General features: G+C 41.1%; 1 protein-coding gene across 3 annotated transcripts in view; it reads left to right on the plus strand.

Moving 5' to 3' along the window:
• LOC127586245 (limbin-like) overlaps positions 1-23,821 on the plus strand; it is a 128,950-nt gene that overhangs the window by 34,040 nt on the left and 71,089 nt on the right. For all 3 annotated transcript variants that reach the window (XM_052044051.1, XM_052044059.1, XM_052044068.1), the window contains exons 11-12: positions 11,101-11,340; positions 16,716-16,891. In XM_052044051.1, the coding sequence (XP_051900011.1) occupies positions 11,101-11,340; positions 16,716-16,891 (416 nt within the window). The remainder of the gene's footprint in view (positions 1-11,100; positions 11,341-16,715; positions 16,892-23,821) is intronic.

Consider the following 23,821-nt stretch of genomic DNA (forward strand, 5'->3'; position numbering starts at 1 on the left):
GGGTATTTATAGTCTGACCCTGGTCTTACTGCTGAGTGCAGTGGCAGAGAGGGAGGTCAGGTGCACCAGCATTCATCAGCTGAAGATAGAGATAAACTGATCCACAAAGACCACCTCACTAGCAGAGCATTGGCAAAAGGTGGATAATTTCAGCCCATTAAAAGAACTGATCAAAGCTTCAGTGAAATCAGTGAGCAATGAGGAGCAACCTGTGGAAGAAGAGGTTTAGGGATGGAATGTCAGAGCCCAGTCCATCGGCATCTGAACTCCCAGCCACCAAGGGCAGGGTCCACAGATGAAGGGTCTTGACCCAAAATGTTGACTGCCCATTTCCCTCCACAGATGCTGCCTGACCTGCTGAGATCCTTCAGCAGTTTGTTTTTTGCACTGAAGGCAGGGTGATGGAAATCAAGGATACATAAAAGACCAAAAAAAATGTAGGCTTCTCCTTGCTAATTTTCCCTAAAGACATGGACTAATGGCTTGCCCACACCTGATAAGTCATAGCCTTTAATTAAGATGGTTTGAGTGTATTTCATTTTTAACAGCTTAATATGATTTATCATGAGATAGCACACTCTTTGTATATTTCGGCAAGATTTACATGGAAAAAGTTACAATATTGGCACTTCAGGTTGGTCTCCTGAAGCTGCTGGAGTTCAGTAAATTAAATTACTTTGTCAGAAATATCTTATTGAACCTAAAGGTGATGTTAGCAGGAATCTATCCAGTCCATTTAAACCCTCGTATTGAGTGGTTTGTCAGTGCATCCAAAGCTATGTTAATTAGAGGCATCCATGTCAGGTCAACAAACATCTTGCTTGTTGGTTTATGTTGGAAAATTCAGTCGTCCAAGGCATTGTGTACTGATGAACAGGCCTTACAAGGTTTTAAGTTCACATATTTTCCCTTGCACAGAAGAAATGAGATGGGCCCAGGGCCAAGTCTGGTGAGTGATTAGGGATTGAGGCTCAGAGATTAGGTGGAGAGGGGAAGGCTATGATGGGGATCAACAGTGGTTATTGGGGCCGATCAATGTGTGATGGGGTTGGTATATGGTCTAGTATTGGGGATCATGGAGTGAGGTGTTAGTTGGAGTATAGTCAGAAGGAGTGGGGTGGAGGAAATCATGGCTGTGGGAGTGGACAGTCAGAGTGTTGGCTGAGGAATAAGGGTGGGTCAGCAGATTGGTGGGTGGGTGAGTGGGGCTGGAACAACAGATTGTCATAGGGAAGGGCATTCTGTGGTAAGGTTGGCTGAGTGGTCAGAAGGACTGACCTTAAAGAAATCCAATCTGAGTCAGACTCCCAGCTTCACAAGTCAAACAGTCCCAGACCAGATACACCATGTAAGAGCAATGTTGCATGAGTTGTCCATGTATGGCCATTCACGCATGCACGAGTGAAAGCTACAGAGGTGATGTCCAGCGTCCAGGCATGGTTTGAATGCTGCAGGGCGCTATTAAGCACTTCCGTAATCCTCTGTGCATTTAATAGCTGGCGCGTGAAGGGCCCAGGATAAAAATTGTGAACTATGCTACTCACAAAAATGATTTTGTTTTTCACTGAAATTGATTGGTGGTCCACAAAAACGCAGTGTTGCACAGTCCAATTTGTAGACATAGTATTCCCAGTTGGCTCTGTTTTTATATCATTTCTGTTCGGTTTTACTTCAGTGGCTTGGCATGGTCAAAGAGCTGCTTGGTGATGCATGATAAATGCTTGAAATGTGTGTTCCCTTAGATCGCTGTGGGCTTGCTTTTAGAAACAGCCTGCAATAATATGCTTGACAAACCTTTCAGAATGGTTCCTTTCACTTTTGCATGATCTTTTGCTGCTAAATGTCACAGGAACTCCTTTAATTTTTTTCCCTATTTGGTTGCTACCACTCAGACTAGAAGATTAATTCCTGAAGAAGTCGCATATAAGAACACACAATAAGTCTATAGTGTTTTATTTGTTTAAAATACATGCACATTTGATAGAACAAATGCAAAAGCAGATTATTTTTTAAAATTGTGTGAGATTGAAAGGTGTTTGTGTTCAGAGTGACCTTGATGTCTTTGTTCCCATTATTGATCGATCCAATACCAGAGGGCATGCACTTAAGGTGAGAGGGGTAGGTTCAGAACCGACGTGACGGGTATGATTTTTACTGAGAGAGTGGTGGATGCCTGGAATGCATTTGATAGGGTGGTGGAGGCAAATTCATTGGGGGCTTTTAAGGGGGGCTTGGATGGGCACATGAATGAGAGGAAAATAGAGAGATATGGGCATTCTGTGGGCAGGAGGGATTAGCTATATCGGCACAACATTGTGGGCTGAAGGGCCTCTTCTGTGCTATACTGTTCTACGTTCTATATATATGAAGCACTTGTTATGCAAGTTTATCAGGCAGTTAGGGAAGCAAATTATATTTTGGCCTTTATTGGATGAGGATTTGAATGCAAGAGTAAAGGCCAAAATACTACGTTCTCTTCTAAGGCAGTCCCTAGGGATCGAGGGACTTGCTTCCACCAGTTCTGCAGGAGCTGTAGGGTCTTCCACAGATGGGGCAGGAAGTGCCTGATAGGACCGGTGAATGTGTGATTTGTTTGAACTAGTCTTCTGTGTGCTCCTGACATGGGGACTTGAGATTCTCAGTGTCACGCTTCATCAGTTTAAGCCGTCATTTCTCATCTTCCTCATATTTCATGGATGACACTGAAGGAGGCCATTTGGTCCATCAAGTCCGTGGTGGCTCTCAGGGCAATCTCATAGATCCCATTCCCCTACGTATTTCCCTTTAATCTATTCTGTCTTGCATGTGTATCAACTCACCCCCCCCCCCCACCAATTCTTGTACCATCCATCTACACAAGGGGAAATTAACAATAGGCAGTTAACTACTCAGCATGCCTTTGAAAGTGGGAGGAATCCAGAGCACACAGGAGTAACTCATGCAGTCACAGAGAGAATGTGCATTCTCCACACAGGTAGCACTGGAGGTTAGGATTGAACCTGCTTTGCTGCAGCTGTGCAGTGGCAAATGTGACTTTTGCATCACTGTGCCAGGGATTCTCAGGAGTCAGTGAGCACGTTACATTTTTTCCAGGAGGTTTTGAGAAGAGCCTTGAATCTTTAACAGTCAAGCCTAGTTTCCCTACCTACGGATGGATATACTTGTTATAGAGGCAGTGCAGTGAAGGTTCACTGGATTGATTCCTGGCATGTCACATGAGGAAAGATTAAGCAGACTAGGCCTGCACTCTCTTGAGTTTAGAAGGTTATCATTGAAATGTACAGATTCTTGTGGGTTTTGACAGGGTAGATGTAGGGTTGGCTGGCGTGTCGAGAGCAAGGTGTCACAGTCTCAAAATGAGGTGTTGGCCATACTACAGGACAGAGATGACAAGAAATTTCTTCACCTTGGTGATTCTTTAGAATTCAATTCATTTGCTGAATATATTCAAGACAGCTCAACAGATGTTTTGATATTAAGGGAATCAAGGGATGTGGGTTTAACCCGGGAAAGTGTAGCTGAGGTAAAAGATCAACCATGACATTGAATGTGGAGCAGGTGTGAGGATCTGAATGGCTTATTTCTGCTTGTATTTCTGAGATTCTTACGTATTAGGACTTGATGCATTTTTTCCAAGGTCTCTGAATCTGAGGAGCTTTGTTGGATCCTGTCTCAACCTAGATTGGATGGAAGTGACTGATAATTCAGAGTAGGATCTTTGCAGAATGAGATTTGTGTCGAGCCAAACAACATTTCTGTCTTTTTGTACACAAATTTAAATTTATTTATTTTACTAATGTTCAGCAATCGGTCTTTCTACAAGAATAACCTCTCCAGGCAGTGTTGAATAGTTTGCTACTCAACACATGCTGAGCGAGAGTAATGTTATACATTCAAATACATGTGCATTTTGGAAAGTGATGTTAATGTATAAGCATTAACATATAGAGAACATTTAGTATAAAAAAAGAAGTGATATGGGCTGCATTGTGCTGAATTTTAGCTGTCAGTTCTGGAGAGAATTACCCACTGGCTTCAGTGTGCTTTGGACTTCCACACCTGGAGAAGATTCCCCAGGGATACTCTAAATACCACATTAAAGCATTCGTCAGATCAATCTGCTACTTATCCCTAGCCCACCATTTCACCTCCCCACATTCACATGCACATCTCCCCATGGCTTCCAGTTTCTGCAGCTGTAAAGCAGATATCTGCAGCTTTCCAACTTTGAGTTTACAAATTGAGATATTATCTTGTGCCCATTAATTCTGTAGACTTCAGTTTTCTTTCTCTGATCTTAGATCAAATCCACACCTCTGAAAGTAACAATCCTCTTTGTACATGTGAATCAGAATTAATAGCGGCTTTCAGGCAGAATGATGAAAGTGGTTTTGCTTTGAGAGGAGATAACCAGATTGGTTTGACAGAAAATATGGCCCATTGAAGTTTCAGCTGTAATTTTTTTGTGTTTCTCTTTGGTTCTCTTGCTTATTGGGATTACGTGGTTTTTTTTACCATTTATAAGTGGATTTTACTTCTCGCCATGCATGTGCACCTGAGGTTGTAGATATCTTTTTTGTAAGGGATTCATCTCAAAACTAATACTGTTCCACCATTGTCATTATTTTTAGGAGAGACTATTTTGTTCTATAATAATCAATATTATATAAGAGGCATTTATCAGAACAGGACTGTAATCAATTCTCATGCCCATTAGTAGCTGTTTCACATTTCAAAAGATTAAAATGCAATTACATACAGTTCACATCAGAGCAATTCATCCACCAGTGTCAGTCACTGTAGGTGAAAACTTTTCCACCTCCTTACAACTTTTGATAAGGCAACCTTCCTTAACAATTGCCATCACTGTTGAAGCCTTGCATTCTGAAGTATTTTGGGAAACTGAGTTGGGAATAAAAGGCTTGGATACCCAATTCACAGGGTGTTGTTATTAGTGAACAGCAGTCTTCCAAAACTTAGAGGTTGTTCACCTTGTCTCAATTTTAGTGGTGCTCACTTTCAACACTGTTTACCCATTTGAAAATGGCTAAGCATGGAGTGTATTGTCTGTCATGAATTGCACAATGAAAAACTGTGCTCAGAATAATATATTTGTACTGGACTAGAACATCTTTTAGTCTGCTTAATCTCAATTTCTTGGAATGCCACACTTAATTCTTAGTAATAATGCTTAATCACAGATTTTGCCAGTTTTGGCAGCACTGATTGTTTTTAAAAGTCCTTGAAGCTTTTTAAGTGCCAAAGCCCCAAATCAAATAGTGCTGGAAATGGTAAGGTAAATGTGATGATTATATAATAGCCTGTTGTGCCTTGGAAATGTTTACCACCTTACTGGATGATTCATTTAACCAGTCAGTAACAGAGTCATGTTGGGAGAACACAGATTCAATTTCTCATCCATTCTACATTTAAAATAATTTCTGATTTTGATTCCTACTTCGCAGTGAAAGTTCTCATGTGTGGACGTGGGGTGAGGATAGGATTGAGGTAATACCTGATACATCCTTGCTCCAGTAACTGACATACATCCTCAGTAACGAGGTTCCTATAAACCTTTGTAATTCTGCATAGTAATATTAGAAAATCAACGATACCCATACATCTGGATCCCAGAAAAGAGTCACTACCTTGAGGAGGTGGAATTAGCAATAAACTGGCAACAGGAAAACCAAAACCTTAGTGAGGTTCATCATCAAACCTCATTGTCCCTATCTGAATTGTGTACTTCTGATGTGCTGTTGTTATTGTTGATAATTCAAGTTTCCTCAAGAGGACAACAATAAATGCAGATAATAAAACTGTGACACACATGTATGCTCATTGAAAACCAATTCCATATATTGATTACAGAGGAAGCCTTTCCATGCCCCTGTGACTCCCTGAAACATTATATAGTATTAGTAATGGGATCCATGAAAACTGGACTGTTCTAAAACTGATGTCCTTCAGAGAAGAAGATCTGTTATCCTCACCAGGTCTGACCTACATGTGACCCCTGACCTGAATTGCACAATAATGTGGTTGACTTTTAGCAGCCTCTTGAGTGAGCGCAGCAAGCCACCTGATTGAGGACCATTTAGGGATAGATCATAAATTCTGATGCTCACATTGTGTGAAGAAATATATGTAAAAAGCATATTACTTCTTTCTGTCAGATCTCTCAGATTGTTAGACATGGTGACCTTAAGCTTTTCATATCCTAAATCAGATTTTTTTCTTAATTTACCATAACATATTGCATTGTTAGAACTGAATCTATCTATCTTCTTGCCATTTAATGCCTTCATTACATTTTTTTACTTTGTCTGGAGCCTGAGCTTTTACTTGTTATTTGCTAAAGGCTTTGACATGGCTGAATGGAGATTTTACAGTTTGCACATATGTTTAGTTAAACTAATTTCCACAGGGCGTTCTCAGACTGCTGAGCCAGTGAAGTGTTGGACCAGAAACAAGCTGGACTGGGCAATTCAGCCCTTTGGGATTGCTCTGCCATTTAATAAGATCATGGAGAATCTTTAATCCCTTCTCCACTTTCCTGCACTAACCTAATATCCCTTGATTCCCTTAATATGCAAAATCTATTTAACTCTGCCTTGAATATGCTCAATGCCTGAGCCTCCACAACACTCCTAGGTAGAAAATTCACTGACCACTGAGTAAAGAAATTTCATCTCATCTCAGATTGCAATCGATAACACTTTATTTTGAGACTGTGCCCTTGGTTCTAGACAGCCCAGTCAAAGGAAACATTATCCACATATCTACACTGTCAAGCCCTATAAGAGTTTTGTATGTTTTAATGAGTAGACCTTTATAATGTGCACTGCAGCCTGTTTTATGTTCTAGAAATTTAAGAAAGTGTCTTGAGACTCTCATTCTAATCTTAGTTAATTTAAATAAGTGTTGAAAGTCAAACCAAACTGGAAGTATTATAATCACTTCTTTGTTAACAGAAAATGTTGAAATCGCTTATAAATTTTTGAGAGATTATGTGTCTCTCACGTAAAACACTGCACAAACACACAAACCAAAACATAATTAATAGCTGCAGAGTAGACTTTCCCCATCATTCAGCAGTTTTGTGGTAGGTCTGCACTTTCAGTTGCCTGGATTTCACCATATATTTCAAAAAATCTATTTTAATTTGTTCAGTGACAGCCTCCACAGCTCTCTGGAGCAGAGATTTCCAAAGATACATTAATCTGGGAAAGAAGGAAATTTTCCAGTGAATATGGGCTTGCTCAATTAAGAGAGTAACTTCATCCCATGGAACAACCAATAAAATTTCCCTGCACTGCTTCCAATGCAAAGATATCCCTCCTTAAATAAAGAATGCAAAACTGCACACAACAGGTATGGTCTCACAATTGCAGCTAGACATCCTAGATGTTTACTCTGCTCCCACCTTCATCATACAATAAAGGCTACAACTTTCTTTGCATATAAACAGTTTTTACATGACCCTTTGTTTTCTCTCTCTCTGTCTGTCCTATCAACCAGATGACTTTGTAAACAATATATCACCATTGCATTCTTACACTCACCCTGTCAGAGATATTTCCTTTGCCCTATTCATCCCTCCACCTGCAATTGCCCTCTTTATAACTTCAAACTAACTTGTTGCTTTTCCTGATCTGATGAAGGGGGTCTTCGACCTGAAGAATTAACTCTGCTTCTCTCTGCACAGATGCTGGCTGGCCTGCTGTGTGTTCCCAGTTTTCACATTACGATTCATTGTCCGAGCACTGATCAGTGTCACACTCCAATATGTACAGGCTTCAACCTGAAAATAATATACTAGTCATGACTGTTTCTATTAATTAACTGGTCCTCTCTCCATATATCACTCCCAATGCCACGAGGTCTTATCTTGGGCAGCAGCCTTTTATACAGCATCTTATTGAGTGCCTTTCAGAAGTCCAAAAATGTCACATATACTGGTTTCTCTTTATCAACCTTGCTACTTTCATCCTCAAAGGACGCTCATAAAATTTCCAAACACCATTTCCTTTCAGGAAGCCATGTCGGCTCTACACAGTTGTATTATAATTTTCTAAATATCCCGCTGCTACTTCCTTAATAATGGATTCTGACACTTTCCCAAAAACAGATATTAGACTTACCAGCTTATACTGTCCTACTTTATGTCTCCCTCCTTAGTCAACTAAGAGCTTCACATTTGTACATACACAATCGGCTTTGAAGAACCAAGGGAATCTTGGGAAAATAGTTAATTCTTACTCTTTCCAATTTTAGGTATTTTTAATTTGAATTCTAAAAACAAATAAAGCTTTTTTGAGATAAACTGATTGGCAAGTGGGTTTATTATTGTCACATGTACTGAGGTACAGTGAAAAACTTTGTTTTGCACGCCGTCCACACAGATCATTTCATTACAACAGTGCATTGAGGTAGTACAAGAGCAAACAATAATAGAATACAGAATAAAGTGTTACAGTTAAAGAGACAGTGCAGTGCAAGCAGACAATAAGTTACAAGGCCATAACGTGGTAGATTGTGAGGTCAAGAATCCATCTTATCATGCTAGGAGACCGTTCAATAGTCTTATAACAATGGGATAGAAGCTGTCCTTGAGTCTGGTGATATGTGCTTTCAAGCGTTTGTATCTTCTGCCTGATAGGAGAAGGGAGAAGAGAGAATGTCCAGGGAGGAGAGGAAGGGGAGAGAAAAGCAGGGTTGAACCAAAGCCTGATGTCCCATCTTCCACTTTTATGGATAGTGTGTCAAAAAGAAGCAAAGTGGTTGAAGAGTTAAATATGAAGCCAAATAGACAAAAGAACTGAGAAATGAAAAAGAAAGGAAAAGGTAAATCAACATAATGTAGGTCCAACATAAAGAAAACCCCAAAGTCATTTGAAAATATATAGGTCAAAAGCGAGTGGTCAAAAGTAGTGTATGCCTGCTCAATAATCAAAAAGGGGGATCTTCATGAAGAGGCTGAAGAACTAAATTGGGTACTTGCCATGCTGTCACAATGGAAATGGCTGCCAGTGCTACAGTAAAGGATGAGGTAAATGAAATATTGGCTAGGAAAATATCAACACATAAAGATGAAGTACTTAAAAAGTTGGCAGCTGCAGGATTGGAAAATTGAAAAGTGTATTTTCTTTGTTCTAACAGGCAGAGATGGATAAACACGACACTTACAGGCCAGTCAGCCTAAGCTTTTCTAGACAATAATCTGGGACAAAATGAATTGGCATCTGGAAAAGTATGGATCAGTATATGAAAGATTTGTTGAAAGGCAAATCATGTTTGATTGAGTACTTTGATGAAGTAATAGTTGATGTGTATATGGGTTTTCAAAAGTTGTTTGATATCACATAACAGACTTGTTTGCAAAGTTAAAGCCCATGGGAATGAAGGCCCTGTGGCTACATGAATATGAAAAGACTGGTGGGAGGTTTACAGTGATGTTCCTTAGAGTTTGGTAGAAGGATCACAGCTCTTTTTGATACATATTGATCCCCTGAACTTGGATATAATGGGCAAAATTTCAAAAGTTTCTAAACTCAAAAATGTCATAAGGAAGATTGTTTCGTATCAAGTGCACTGAGATATATTGGTGAAAAGGATAGGCACAAAGTAGATGAAGTTTACTGCAGAATCGTGTAAACACTCCTGGGGCAAAGGTCAAAGAAGCCATGCTTAATTTTTATAAAACCTGGATTAGTCTTGAAGCTCTTAGAGAGACTCTGGAAGTAATTTACCAGATTAGTACCAGGGATACATGGAGAAGCTGGAGCTCAAATTAGACCAGAAAAGATTAAAAGAAGATTGCAAATTTGTTCAAAATTCTGACAGTATAGGATAGACTAACTAAGGATTAACTCAGCCAAATGAATTGGTAACCAGAAGATAGAGGTTGATATCAATTGACAAAAGAACTAGAGGTTTAATTTGCTCATGGGGTGTGGATGGTAAATAGTCTATTGAATTGAGTGATTTTTTTAAGCTACCTCAGAGGGCCCAGCAAACCATGCAATTTAAGAAACAATTGAAGTGTCTTCCATGTTGATGGATCTGGAGTAATGAATTGGCCAGCCTAGGTAAAAATGCTAGTGGATCACAAGAACACAAGAAAATAGGAGCAAAAGTCGGTCACATGGAACTTCAAGCCTGCAGTGCAATTCAATAGTGTTATGGCAGATCTGCCCCAGGCCTCAACTGTACCAGTTCCTCATAGCCCTCTATCCTTTAGAGATTTACCACCCTCTATGAGAAAAATTTCCTATGCAGCTCAGTTTTAAATGACTGCCTCCTTGTCTGGTAACTATGTCCTCTCATTTGAGACTCTCCCACTACTAGAAACATTTCAACATTTACCTTATCATGCCCCTTGCCCCTTTAGGGCCTTGACTGTTGCAGTAAGATCACCCATCATTGGGGTGAGGGTTGGTGGGAGTGCCTCAGATTAATTAGATGGTTGGCATGGACTCAGTGAGCCAACAGGCCTGTTTCCATCTCCATGACCATATCACACACAGGCACCCTATGTAAACAGCAGAAGGAGCGCACCACCTCATAAACTACCCACTTGCCTGCCTCATCAGCCACCTCAATACCCACAGAACTGAAGCCATCCTCGATTCCGAGGGACTGCCTAAGAAGAAGAAAAAGATACCACACCAAAGAGAATAAAAATAGCTTACAAAGACAGCATTATTGAGGCTTTCATCATACTACTAGCAAGACTTTGATCTGTATATGCTTTGTTTTCTGTTGATGAATTCCCTTTCTTTGTTATTTAATATTACTTTAATAAAGCTGCATGCCCATTGTGTCATATTTAGTGGGGCGAATCGTAAAATGAAGGTGCTGCTGGTGGTGTTTATTTCATGATTTCAATTGCTTGTAAAACATCTTAAAGATTGTGTGTATGTGCCCCAACTGTTATAGAACTGCCGTCTGTGGACCTTAATTTTTCTTTGATTTTGGCTATGCCAAGCCAGAACAAAGAAAGTACTTGCAAAGGAATAATAAAAGTATGAGATCAGTGGAACTATGAACGAGATAGGATTATAATGTTTTTAATGATCTGCTTTGATGCCTGTTCAGGTTGCCTCTCAGTGGAGGAAGGATCTGGAACAATTGCACATGTTGGAGCAGCAGCAGTTAAAGTCCTTGATGTCAGTGACACATGAAGAAGCTTCTGCAAATGCCCAAAGGGAGATGGTGGTACGCCTGAGGCAGGCATTCCAAAAGGGTGTCTATGACCAGCTGAAGGAGGTCACCAGGCTGGAGGAATTAGATGCAACTTCAGGCAGACAACTTCTGCAAGAAAGCTGGCATATTCAGGTAGAAAGCTAACATTGTTGGTGCATCTTTCCCTGGTTGATTTTCATGGTTTTCATTGCACCTTTCTGTAGAAAAATGTTTGAGGAGGTGACAGAGTGGCTAGGGATGATTATGTGACAAAGTAAGGTGCTTCAAAGGAAGTTAATCAAATGTTATCTAAAACTGGATGAAACTTCTGCAAGGATTTGTTTTGTTGCATGGTGTACCATGTAAATGAAGATAAATATTGCAGCACCTAAAAGATAAGAACTTCAGTTAAGTGTCAAAGTTGCTTGGTCGAGGGTGCTGAATACATGTTGCCAATTAGCAAACCCACCTAAGCCCATTGCCAATATTATGTCTCAATCACTGCCATCTGCTGTGGTGATCCACTTCAGTGCACAAGACTGGAAGATCAATTGACTGCAGCAACAACATATTTGTTTAGCACCTTTTGACATAGTGAAACCGTTCCCGATGCATCTAACAGGATTATCATCAAACAAAAGTGTGACAAAATTTAACATCATGCCACAAAAAGAGGTTTCACAACTGCCAGTCGAAGGTTTATGGTGGATGTGTCAGAGGTTTATGGTTATAGCTCAGTGTTTACACATCCATCCCCTCCCCCAGCTCCTGGTATCTCGCATCTCTGTGATTATATCATGCTATCTAATATGGGTGCCACCATAGTGAAGTGGAGTAGAGTGACTGAGGGAATGGAGATGGTCTTTATTTACTTTTGCTTTGCCTTGAGTCAGCCCTGTCACTGTTGGCACCAGATTTGATACCTTGCTCTCTTTTGACAGTTTAGTTGGGCTACTTGGTAACATTCCTATTAGTTAGCTCACTCTTTCTTATTCCAGGTGTAGGTTACAACTTTAGCATATCCTGAGACCTTGCTTTGGAAAGAGACCATAGGACAACAGTGAGATTATTGAGTTTACCGCTGTGTCTGTAGCTATGTGTTGTGTGAAAAGGTTCTTTTGGAATCTTAAGGATGGAGGGCTCAGGACACAGGCTTTGGATTTTAAGAATAGTTTAATCACAAAGGCAAACACAGGGACAGAATGAATGGGAACGGATGCACACTGGCACACACACACACATACACACACACAGGAGACCACAAACATGAGGGGGAATCGCAACTTGGATGAGATACACACAGTCACACACACAAACACACAACAAACAAAGTACAGCTTATCGAGGGATAAACACTTCAATGCCTGAATACCTTGACCCAAACAAGCATTGGCTCTAACACTCCCTGGAATCTGACTAAGACGCTCCCAAACTGCATGGTGGTGCACACTCTTACCAGTGGTCTCTGCAGTGTTGTCTCACTATTCCTGGGGCAGTCAAGAGAGAGGAAGGGCCAGGGGAGTGCAACACCTTTTATAGTGCTGGGAGGCTGGGTGGAGCCCAGCCAGGTGATTTAGACAGGCCAATGGCTTGGAGGTCAAGGACAAAGGTGCTTTTCAAGGCCAATGGTCAGGCAGGTTCAGGAACAAAGGTGCTCTCCAAGGCCAATCCCTATGCCCACACCTGATGGGTGGGGTGGAGCTAAACCTTGATTGACAGTAGGGTCACTTCTGATCCGATAAGCAATGCTGTCCTCCGACCAGAGGGGTCACTGTTGTTACAGTCACATGACAGCCATGTGTTTTCATACTACACCATGTAATTTCACTAGCACACTGAATGAAGACATGGACATCAGAAACCTCATTTGGAACAATTTGTGTCCAAAAAACTGTTTACATTAGCCCAGATTTATCAATGAAGACAAAGGACTTCCTTTTCTGCCCCTTCTATTGAAAAGTGTTGCCACAGTGAATGCAGTTTAGATGGGATTTGGAATTTCCAAAGTTATGTGCGAGGAGACAGGTTCCTGGAACGGGTGGGTGGGGTGGCCTTATGAGCTATTGTCTCTTCCCTGCTTTCCAGCAACTGCTGTGTTCTGTATCTCACAGTTTCAGCAGGATTTCCTTCTGAACTCCCACTATTTACACCTCCTACTGGCAGGTTAGCTGCCAGTAACAATCCTTCAGCTGCCCTCCATGTTGACAATAAATCTGTACATCCATCCATCCTCTTGAGCTCACCACCCTTTGTTCTTTCCATCCCTTCCCTTTCTCTGCAACTTGGAACAGGCCTGTTTCCTATTTTTCTCCAGATTCTGATGAAGGGCCATTGACTTGAAACATTAACTCTGTTTCTGTCACCACAGATGCTGCCTGACCTCCTGAATATTTCCAGCACCCTCTGTTTTTATCTCAATCATATAAACATAGTTCAGATTGTGAATCTGGCTGTATTGTGAATGATTTAATATAAACAAAAAATGTTGTTTCACCAATTATGTATGGAAAGACCTTAGCACCACGGTAATGCTGTTTGTTTTCATGATAATTCATTGAAAATCAATTGTTCCCTAAGTAAAATGTGGAGCAACCAGTTCCAGATTGTTAAACATTATTCCTGAAATTCATTTGGGTACTTCCTTTCATGGGCTACACGTCTGCCCCAGTATGTTTTCCACAGCATGGGATGATATCATTTGCAACTATATAAAACTTTGGTTCGGCCACACATGGAGTAGCGTGTGCATTCCTGGTTGCCCCATTACAGGAAGGATGTGGAGGCTTTGAAAGGGGTACGAAGGGGTTTACCAGGATATTGCCTGGATTAGAGGGTCTGAACTATAAGGAGAAGTTTGACAAACTTGGGTTCTTTTCTCAGGAATATTGGAGGCTGAAGGGAGACCTGATAGAAGTTTATAATTGGATTGGAAGGTGGCAAATGTTGTCCCCTTATTCAGAAAAGGTAGTAGGGATAGTCCAGGGAATTATAGACCAGTGAGCCTTACGTCTGTGGTGGGCAAGTTGTTGGAAAGGATTCTTAGAGATAGGATCTATGGGCATTTAGAGAATCATGGTCTGATCAGAGACAGCCAGCATAGCTTTGTGAAGGGCAGATCATGTCTCACAAGCCTGATAGGGTTCTTTGAGGAGGTGACCAGGCAGATTGATGAGGGTAGTGCAGTAGATGTGGTGTACGTGGATTTCAGTAAGGCATTTGACAAGTTTCCACATGGTGGGCTTCTTCAGAAGGTCAGAGGGCATGGGATCCAGGGAAGCTTGGCCGTGTGGATTCAGAATTGGCTTGCCTGTAGAAAGCAGAGGATTGTAGTGGAGGGATGTGACTAGCGGTGTCCCACAAGGATCGGTTCTGGGACCTCTGCTTTTCGTGATTTTTATTAATGACTTGGATGAGGGGGTAGAAGGGTGGGTTGGCAGGTTTGCAGACGACACAAACGTTGGTGGTTTTGTGGGTAACGTGGAGGATTGTCAAAGATTGCAGAGGGATATTGATTGGATGCAGAGCTGGGCTGAGAAGTGGCAGATGGAGTTCAATCCAGAGGAGTGTGAGGTAGTACACTTTGGAAGGACAAACTCCAAGGCGGAGTACAAAGTTAATGGTAGGATTCTGGGTAGTGTGGAGGAGCAGAGGGACCTTGGGGTTCATATCCACAGACCCCTGAAAGTTGCCTCACAGGTGGATAGGGTAGTTAAGAAAGCTTATGGGATGTTAACATTAATAAGTCGTGGGATCGAGTTTAAGAGCCGCGAGGTAATGATGCAGCTCTACAAAACTCTGGTTCGGCCACACTTAGAGTACTGTGTCCAGTTCTGGTCGCCTCATTATAGGAAGGATGTGGAAGCGTTGGAAAGGGTGCAGAGGAAATTTACCAGGATGCTGCCTGGTTTAGAGAGTATGCATTATGAGGAGAGACTAAGGGAGCTAGGGTTTTACTCTTTGGAGAGAAGGAGGATGAGGGGAGACATGATAGAGGTGTACAAAATATTAAGAGGAATAGATAGAGTGCACAGCCAGCGCCTCTGCCAGGGCACCAATGCTCAATAGAAAAGGGTATGGCTTTAAAGTAATGGGTGGGAAGTTCAAGGGAGATATCAGAGGAAGGTTTTTTACCCAAAGATTGGTTGGGGAATGGAATGCAGTGCCTGGGGCGGTGGTGGAGGCAGGTACATTGGTCAAATTCAAGACATTGCTAGATAAGCATATGGAGGAATTTAAAATAGAGGGATATGTGGGAGGAAGGTGTTAGACAGCCTTAGGCGAGGTTTAAAGGTTGGCACAACATTGTGGGCCGAAGGGCCTGTATTGAGCTGTACTGTTCTATGATTCTATAAAATCATGAGAGGCATAGATAGGGTAGACAATCAAAATGTTTTTTTTCGAGGGCGAAAATGTCGGGTACGAAAGGACATGCATTTAACATGAGAGGGGAAAGTTTGAAGGAGATGTGTGGAACAGATTTTTTACACAGAGAGTGGTGGGTGCTGGAACGTGCTGCAAGGGATGATGGTGGAGGCAGATATGATAGTGGTGTTCAAGAGGCTTTTAGGTGGACACATGACTCTGCAGGGAATGGAGGGACATGGATCATGTCCAGGCAGAAGAGAATTAGTTTAATTTGGCATTGTGTTTGGCACAGACATTGTGGGCCGAAGGGCCTGTACCTATTGTACTGTTCTATATTCTATGATTTGAGGCATTTCAGCTGGATTTTTAACATGTTGACTCTGCAGGTGACTCTCCTGGGACAACCTGAACTACTCAGTGCATCTCCAAGCTGGGGAGTCTATAATGTAAAACAATTACATTAGGTACAACCTCAAGGATGACCCTCCCCATCCCACCCATCCCTGCACTGCACCACATCTCATCACCGAACACCCCCATGCCCTCCATGCTACAATTCCCCCTCCTCCCCCATCCCGTGATTCCTCCCAAGGTCACCACTGATCTATCACTACCATCCCCCAACCATTCATCAACGCAAGACCCTGATGTATCTTTCCCTCTCCCAACCACACTTCACCATCCATCAGTATCAGGCTTCAATTTCCCAACCACCCATTACTAAAAGACTCTGACCCTTGTCTCTCACTCTGCCAAACCACCACCTTGGGTCAACTGAAGTTTGCCAGGGGAGCCAATGACCGCGATGATTGACGCACCATGTATCCATTATATTCTTTCAAGTTGCTCTAGAAATTCAATGCAATGTTTCATTGGAAAGTCTAACCTGCCCTCATCTACCCTGAGGTGGAAACAGGTATAGGAACAATTATCATCATTATGAGGGGAAAATTACATTAAATTTGATTAATTTATTGAATTTATTATAAAAAAATTATAAAAGTAAACATCAGAACAGATTGATGATGCAAGATCATGTGTTGTGATTTTCAGATGGTTTCAGTTGATATTTAAAAATTATATTAAATTCAAAATGTGTGTGGATTTTGAAAGATTATGTACACATGATTGTTCTTTAGTCTGAATCTTGTGCACTTTTTTAGTTTCAGTTGGAGATTCTGATGGACCAACAACTGGCATTCCAGAGAAAACTGCTGGAGGAGAGTCTTGCTATTAAGAGAAATCTAGTGAAAAGGATACAATGCGGTGTTGATCACAGAAGGTATCTCCTGAACACAGCTGCCCTGCACATTGCAGACCTCATCAGACTGGTGAAAAAGTAAGAACTTGTGATCACTGAAAGCAAATGTGTAAAAACACTGTTCATTAGAGAATCATCCCATCTATTGTCCAGATTTCAGCTAGGCAGGCTTTTTATGGATGAACTTGTTCATCCCTGAACCATGCAAAGGACGTGCTCAAAATGTTTCTGATGAAATGCCATTGACTTGAGTTGTTAATCCTGCATCCTTCTCTTGAGGTGCTGCCTGACCTGTTAAGTATTTCCAGTATTTTCTATATTCCTTTCAGATTTCCTACATCTGTAGTATTTTGATTTTGCTCTTATGAGAAGGAGGTAAAAAAAAAACTCATTATAATGCATTAATTCTGACTGTACACAGATTAATTTCCAGGAAGACTGTAATTAAAAGATTAGTTTTGAAAAGTGCACATTGAGGAACAGAGCTAAGCAACAATAACCCAGAGCAACAAAAGTATCTTAATAGCCTCCCATTTCAGTGAATGTCATCTTTGTTGGAGATGGCAAGCATTCAGTGAACAACTTGCTGCAGTAAGTTCCTCTGAGAAAAACTGCTGATTTAGAGGAAAGAAATTAGATAATCCACCTTTTACCATTTCAACATGTTCTGGTACACTTTATGGATGATTAAGTATCACAAGCGGCAGTGTGATATCGACTAGATTATCTGCTTTATTAACATTTATAAAAAAGATAATCTGTAGAATATGTGTTGCAGGTAAGGTCAGCACTTATTGTCCACCTTTCTTGAACTACCCGTATGCCTGTGATGAAGGACAGGAAATTCTGGGATTTTGACCCAGTGATGGTGATATATTTCAAAGTCAGTATGGTGTGTGACTTTGAGGAGAAAGGAGTTCCTATGTGCCGGCTGACTTTCTCCTTCTGGGTGAAAGATGTTATAGGTTTAGGAGGGACTGTCAAAGAATCGTTGTTGATCTGCACACAGCCTGATCCTACCATTGCCAGGTAAACCTGTAGATGTTGGATAGGAGAAAAAAAATTAGTTAGAAGATCCCTTGTATCCTCCCATAAATAAATAAGAGTTCCCCTGGAAAAACGCATTGCACATTTAAATTAGCCTTCTGAAAAATTAAGCAGCAATGTTATTTAGAACATAGAACATAGAAAACCTACAGCACAATTCAGGCCGTTCGGCCCACAAAGCTGTACCAAACATGTCCCCACCTTAGAAATTACTAGGCTTACCCATAGCCCTCTATTTTTCTCACCTCCATGTACCTATCCAAAAGTCTCTTAAAAGACCCTATTGTATCCGCCTGCACCACCGTTGCCGGCAGCCCATTCCATGCACTCACCACTCTCTGAGTAAAAAAAACTTAACCCTGACATCTCCTCTGTACCTACTCCCCAGCACCTTAAACCTATGTCCTCTTGTGGCAAACATTTCAGCCCTGGGAAAAAGCCTCTGACTATCCACATGATCAATGCCTCTTATCATCTTATACACCTCTATCAGGTCCCCCCTCATCCTCCGTCACTCCAAGGAGAAAAGACCGAGTTCCCTCAACCTGCTTTCATAAGGCATGCTCCCCAATCCAGACAGCATTCTTGTAGATCTCCTCTGCACTCTTTCTATGGCTTCCACATCCTTCCTGTAGTGAGGCAACCAGAACTGAACACAGTACTCCAAGTGGGGTCTGACCAGGGTCATATATAGCTGCAGCATTACCTCTCAGCTCCTAAATTCAATTCCATGATTGATGAAGGACAATACACCATATGTCTTCTTAACCACAGAGTTAACCTTTGCAGCTGCTTTGAGCATCCTATGGACTCGGACCCCAAGATCCCCCTGATCCTCCACACTGCCAAGAGTCCTACCATTAATACTATACTCTGCCATCATATTTGACCTACCAAAATGAACCACTTCACACTTATCTGGGTTGAACTCCATCTGCCACTTCTCAGCCCAGTTTTGCATCCTATCTATGTCCCACTGTAACCTCTGACAACCCTCCATACTATCCACAACACCTCCAACCTTTGTGTCATCCACAAACTTACTAACCCATCCCTCCACTTCCTCATCCACGTCGTTTATAAAAATCACAGCGAGTAAGGGTCCCAGAACAGATCTAGTGACATTTTGAAAAAATAATCATTATGAAGGAATGGGAAGAAAAGCTTTGGCATGCTTACAAAACAGCCCTCAAATCTGCGATAACAAAGGCAGTGTTTAAGAACCTGTATGGAATCTTGTGTTTAATCTAGTTATTACTTCCCTTGAGTGTATAACAGTACAAACAAAAATGACTTCTTACATAGAGCAGTATGTGCTTTAAAGCTGGATCATGAATAATTGTTTTGCTCTATGTTTGAAGAAATTAAAAAGTGCTGTACCAGTGAAAGCTACTAAATTGTATTTTCTGACTCGCCTCTGCGTTGAACAGCTGCTTAGCAGTCACGGCACTCAGTTTACAATTCAGATTGGACATATTTGATGAGAAGTGGTATGGACGTGGTGCAATCTCAATGTTAATATTGTTGTGCAGTCCTTGCTACTTTATGAGCGGAGTTCATCCCACACATAGAGATGAAGATTTGTGCAGATCACACGTAGCAGACCTCCTGATCCATCAATCCCATTTGAGCTTGTTTCTAGGATGTAACAGAACCTACAATTGAATTGTTTGGGAGCTTTTTAGCTCATGGCTTGGCTTCTGTTAGTCTAAAAGAATAATTTGAAATGTATTGAGTAAAACTAGATTAGTTTGTGGACAGAAAGTAGAAAGCAGCCAGGAAGTAATTTCCTAAGAACTCTGCTCCCCTGACAACTCTGCTCATCACAATAGCAACATTGATTTGTGGTTGCAATCATCCCTTGACAAGCTTCTAATTGCTTGTAGAACCCTGGGAGAGTTACTGAATGAGGACATGAGCTTTCTTCGACAGATGAAGGGGCAACTTCATCTTGTAGGCCATTACAGAATGATATCGTTCAGGACTTAGAGACAAATATCTTGTTTACATCTCAACCTGGAAAAGAACAGTGGTACAAAATGAGAGAAGAAATTGGAGTGGACTTCCTAAAATCAGACTTTCTAAACTCTTAGATAGCCACATGAATGATAGAGAAATGGAGGGCTACGTGGGAGGGAAGGGTCAGATAGATATTAGAGCAGGATAAGATGTCAGCACATCGTGGACCGAAGGGCCTGTACTGTGCTGTAATGTTCTAAAATCAACTTGCTAGTGTGGTGCATGAAAATAGTGCAACTGAACCACCTATTTCTTCTCAAAAAGATTTTATTTTCATTTGCTGGGAAGGTTGTGACTTTCCCTCAGATCTGTATTTTCCTCACTGCCAGTGATATAATTAATTCCCTCCATCCTCTATTACTAAAGCTAGAGGTTTGTTCACTGTGGCTATAAGGAAGGTGCATCATTCTAGCTGCAGTGTAGTGACAAGGTTATTGAGGAGAATAAGTAAATTTAAAAGCAATTTTTTGTTTCAATACTGAGGAGGAAATGATCTGGAGCTGGATTCTCTTTTGTTATACTGCCTAAAGTGATGGAATTATTGGGAAAGTTGCAGGTAATTAGGGCTATCACTCTCTCCCACCTCATTCTTCATATTTATCTGTAAATTTTTATGATTTGATCTCTCTGCCTCAAGCCTCTGGGCAACCCTTTCCTATCTCCCACATTAAAATGAAATAGTGCTGTAACAATAAAAGTCCTTAAATTGTATTCTCTGGCTCAATTCTACATTGAACAGCTGCTTAACGGTCAAGGGCACTCATTTTACAATTCAGATTGGACGTATTTGATGAGAAGTGGGAGGGTCGTGGTGCAATCTTCATATTAATGTTATTGTGCAGCTCTTGTTGCATTATGAGACAAGTTTCCAAGACCAGTTCATCACACACATAAAAATTAGGATGTGTGCAGATCATGAGCAGTAGATTTCCTGCTCCATCTGTCCCATTTGAACTCATTTCTGAGGTGTAACAGAACCTACAATTGGTTAGTGGGGGAGGGGGAGTGGCTTACTTTGACTATATCCTTTCATCCCTTAATTCAGTGCCTTTTCACTTATATCCTTGACACCTTTATTGCCACTTCTTTTGCTGTACTTAACTGTCTCGTCTTTACAGGGATGTAAAACCCATCTATATCTCCATCCCACACCAGGATGGTCTGAGGGACCTCTGCTTCCTCCTTGAACAGAGGTCCAACCAGTTCTCCTCCACCAACGCACTCACTCACCTGGCTGAACTTGTCCTCACATTGAACAACTTCTTCAGCTTCACTCACTTTCTTCAGTTCAGAGGGGAACTCACTGGAGCCCAACCTCTGCCTGTGGGAATCTGTGGAACAGTCCTTGTTTCAGTCCTTCTGAGCCATCTTTCTCAGTGTTCTCAGATTAATGGCTGTATTGGTGCTGCTTCCTGCACTTAGAAGTCAAAAATTTTAATTTACTTTTGCTGCTAATTTTCACCCTGCTCTCAACTTCTTATCTCTTTATCTTGCCATCTCCAACTCTTCCTTTTCTGGATCTTCCTGTGTCCATCTCAGAGTATAAGTTAGAGACAAACATCCATTGCAAATCCACAAATTCCCACAGTTATCTTGACTATACTTCATTCCATCCTGGCTCCTAGCTCCACACCATTCTGCCAGTTCCTTGGTCTTGGTTGTATCTGTTCTGTTGATTATAATTTCCACAGAGGTAACTCTGAGATGTCTTGCTTCTTCCTGAACCAAGGTTTACCCTCAATCCTAGCATGATGGAGCTCTTGATTGCATTGCATGTGCTTCCTGTACCACTTCTCTCGACACCACCCGCCACTCTGCCTCCACCACTTCCCAGCCGGAGCAAGAATACTGTTCCCCTTATCCTTACTTTGAAACTCATCAACTTCTTGTTCAACGAATCATCCTTTCCAATTTTCACTGCCTTCATGCAACTCCACCACCAGAAGAAACTAGTGTACTGCATTTAATATTCATGATGTCGCTTTTTCTACATTGGAGAAACCAAACACTGATTGGGGGACTACTTTGCAAAGCTTCTGAGTTCAGTCTGCAGGAGCGACCCTAAGCTTCCAGTTGCCTATTAAGATAAGATAAGAATCTTTATTAGTCACATGTACATGGAAACACACAGTGAATGGCATCTTTTGCGTAGATTGTTCACCACGCTTCCGACGCCAACATAGCATGCCCACAACTTCCTAACCCGTACATCTTTAGAATGTGGGAGGAAACCGGAGCACCCGGAGGAAACCCATGCAGACATGGGGAGAACGTACAAACTCCTTACAGACAGCAGCTGGAATTGAACCCAGGTCGCTGGCTCTGTAATAGCGTTATGCTAATTGCTACACTACCATGCCTGCTCTATTGCTTTAATTCTTCATCCCATACTCACTTTGATGTATCTGTCTGTGGCCTCCTGTACTGTTCTAATGAGGCCTACTATAAACCTGAAGAACAGCACCTCATCTTCCATTTGGGCAGAATGCAGTCTTTGAAACTTGTACCAAGTTCAGCACTTTCAGTGAAGTCACTTCCTCTGTTTGCATCAGATCTGGCCAGTTCTGCTGCAGGTTATCCATCAGTAATACCAATTCAGTTTCTCTCTTACCATTAATACTACTTGCTGGGCATTTCCTACAATTCCGCATTTCACAGCCTTTACATGTTCTTTTGTTTTCTCTCTAATTATTAACCGACCATTCAGACAGCTTCATCCACATCTGATCAACATGGCAACCCTGGTCTCATCCTATTGGAGATATCCCTTTACCATATAATTCCCTCCTCACCCTCTTTGCAAAATATTAATTTGTTTTCTCTCTTTCCCAGTTCTGGCGATAAATCTCTGACCCGAAATATCAATTGTTTCTCTTGTCACACATGTTGTCTAACCTGCTGAGTGTTTCCAGCACTTCCTGATTTTTATGGCAGGGCGCAGGGTCTAGGTTTGCACTGACTGCATTGTGGATGGTAGCTGCATGGTTGAAATAGTGGCTACGTTTGCCATGATCTGCATAAATTGAATGCCCCCTCTTCTCTCCCTCCATTCTTGTTATTTTCTGAGCACTAATGGGCAATATTTCCTATCTTCTTTTGGGATTTTCTGACTTTTTAAGACCCCTGCCACCTGTTGTGATCCTGTAGCAAGGCACCCTGCATGGACGATAAACCTAACACAGGAAAATAAGTTCTATTGTAATGTGGACAATTATGTTTCAGGAATTAATAGGCGTGCATTCAGTAACAATGATTATCCGTAGGAAAATGTTTGTCCATTAGCTCCTTCTGATGTCTATAATTGGTGTAATTAGCAATGTTATAAAAGTTTTTCAGAAGATTTAATTTTAATTTGTAAAAAAATTACAAAACAATAACGCAGTACAGATGCAATCTTGCATGACAATTTAAAAGTGGAAGTTAGAGAGTTGTTACTTTTACCATATATGTATTACTTAAGGGAATATAGCATTTGATATTAAAATATACTTAATGGTATTGCTACCATGTTGCATTTTTCATTAAGGGTTTAGCAGTCTTGCAGTTATTGAACTAAATCACTAAGCGAAACAATAATTAGAAAGCAACTTTCGTTTTCTTAAAGAGATTACTGCTCTTTGATATTGGAAATAGATTCCTGTAAAGAATTTTTCTTTCTGATAATGAATTTCAGGAAAAAAATAATTTAAAAATGTTGAATGTAAGTGATGCAACATTATCTATATGAACAAACAAATAATATTTTCTAATATTACAGTAAACAATTACGATTGTATGTGTGAGTAAAGAAAGTGTGCAATTTTGAGAAGTTTTTAACCAACATAGACCAATTAAACCATATTCAAGAACAGTAAATCCTCAGGATAAAAGAGTGCTAGCTAAAGCTTAAGAAACGTTAAGGACTGTACCTGGATTACATTGAGCGAGGTCTTGACTGTATAA

This window comes from Pristis pectinata, chromosome 2 (assembly GCF_009764475.1).
Source record: "Pristis pectinata isolate sPriPec2 chromosome 2, sPriPec2.1.pri, whole genome shotgun sequence".
In the NCBI taxonomy this organism is placed as follows: Eukaryota; Metazoa; Chordata; class Chondrichthyes; order Rhinopristiformes; family Pristidae; genus Pristis; species Pristis pectinata.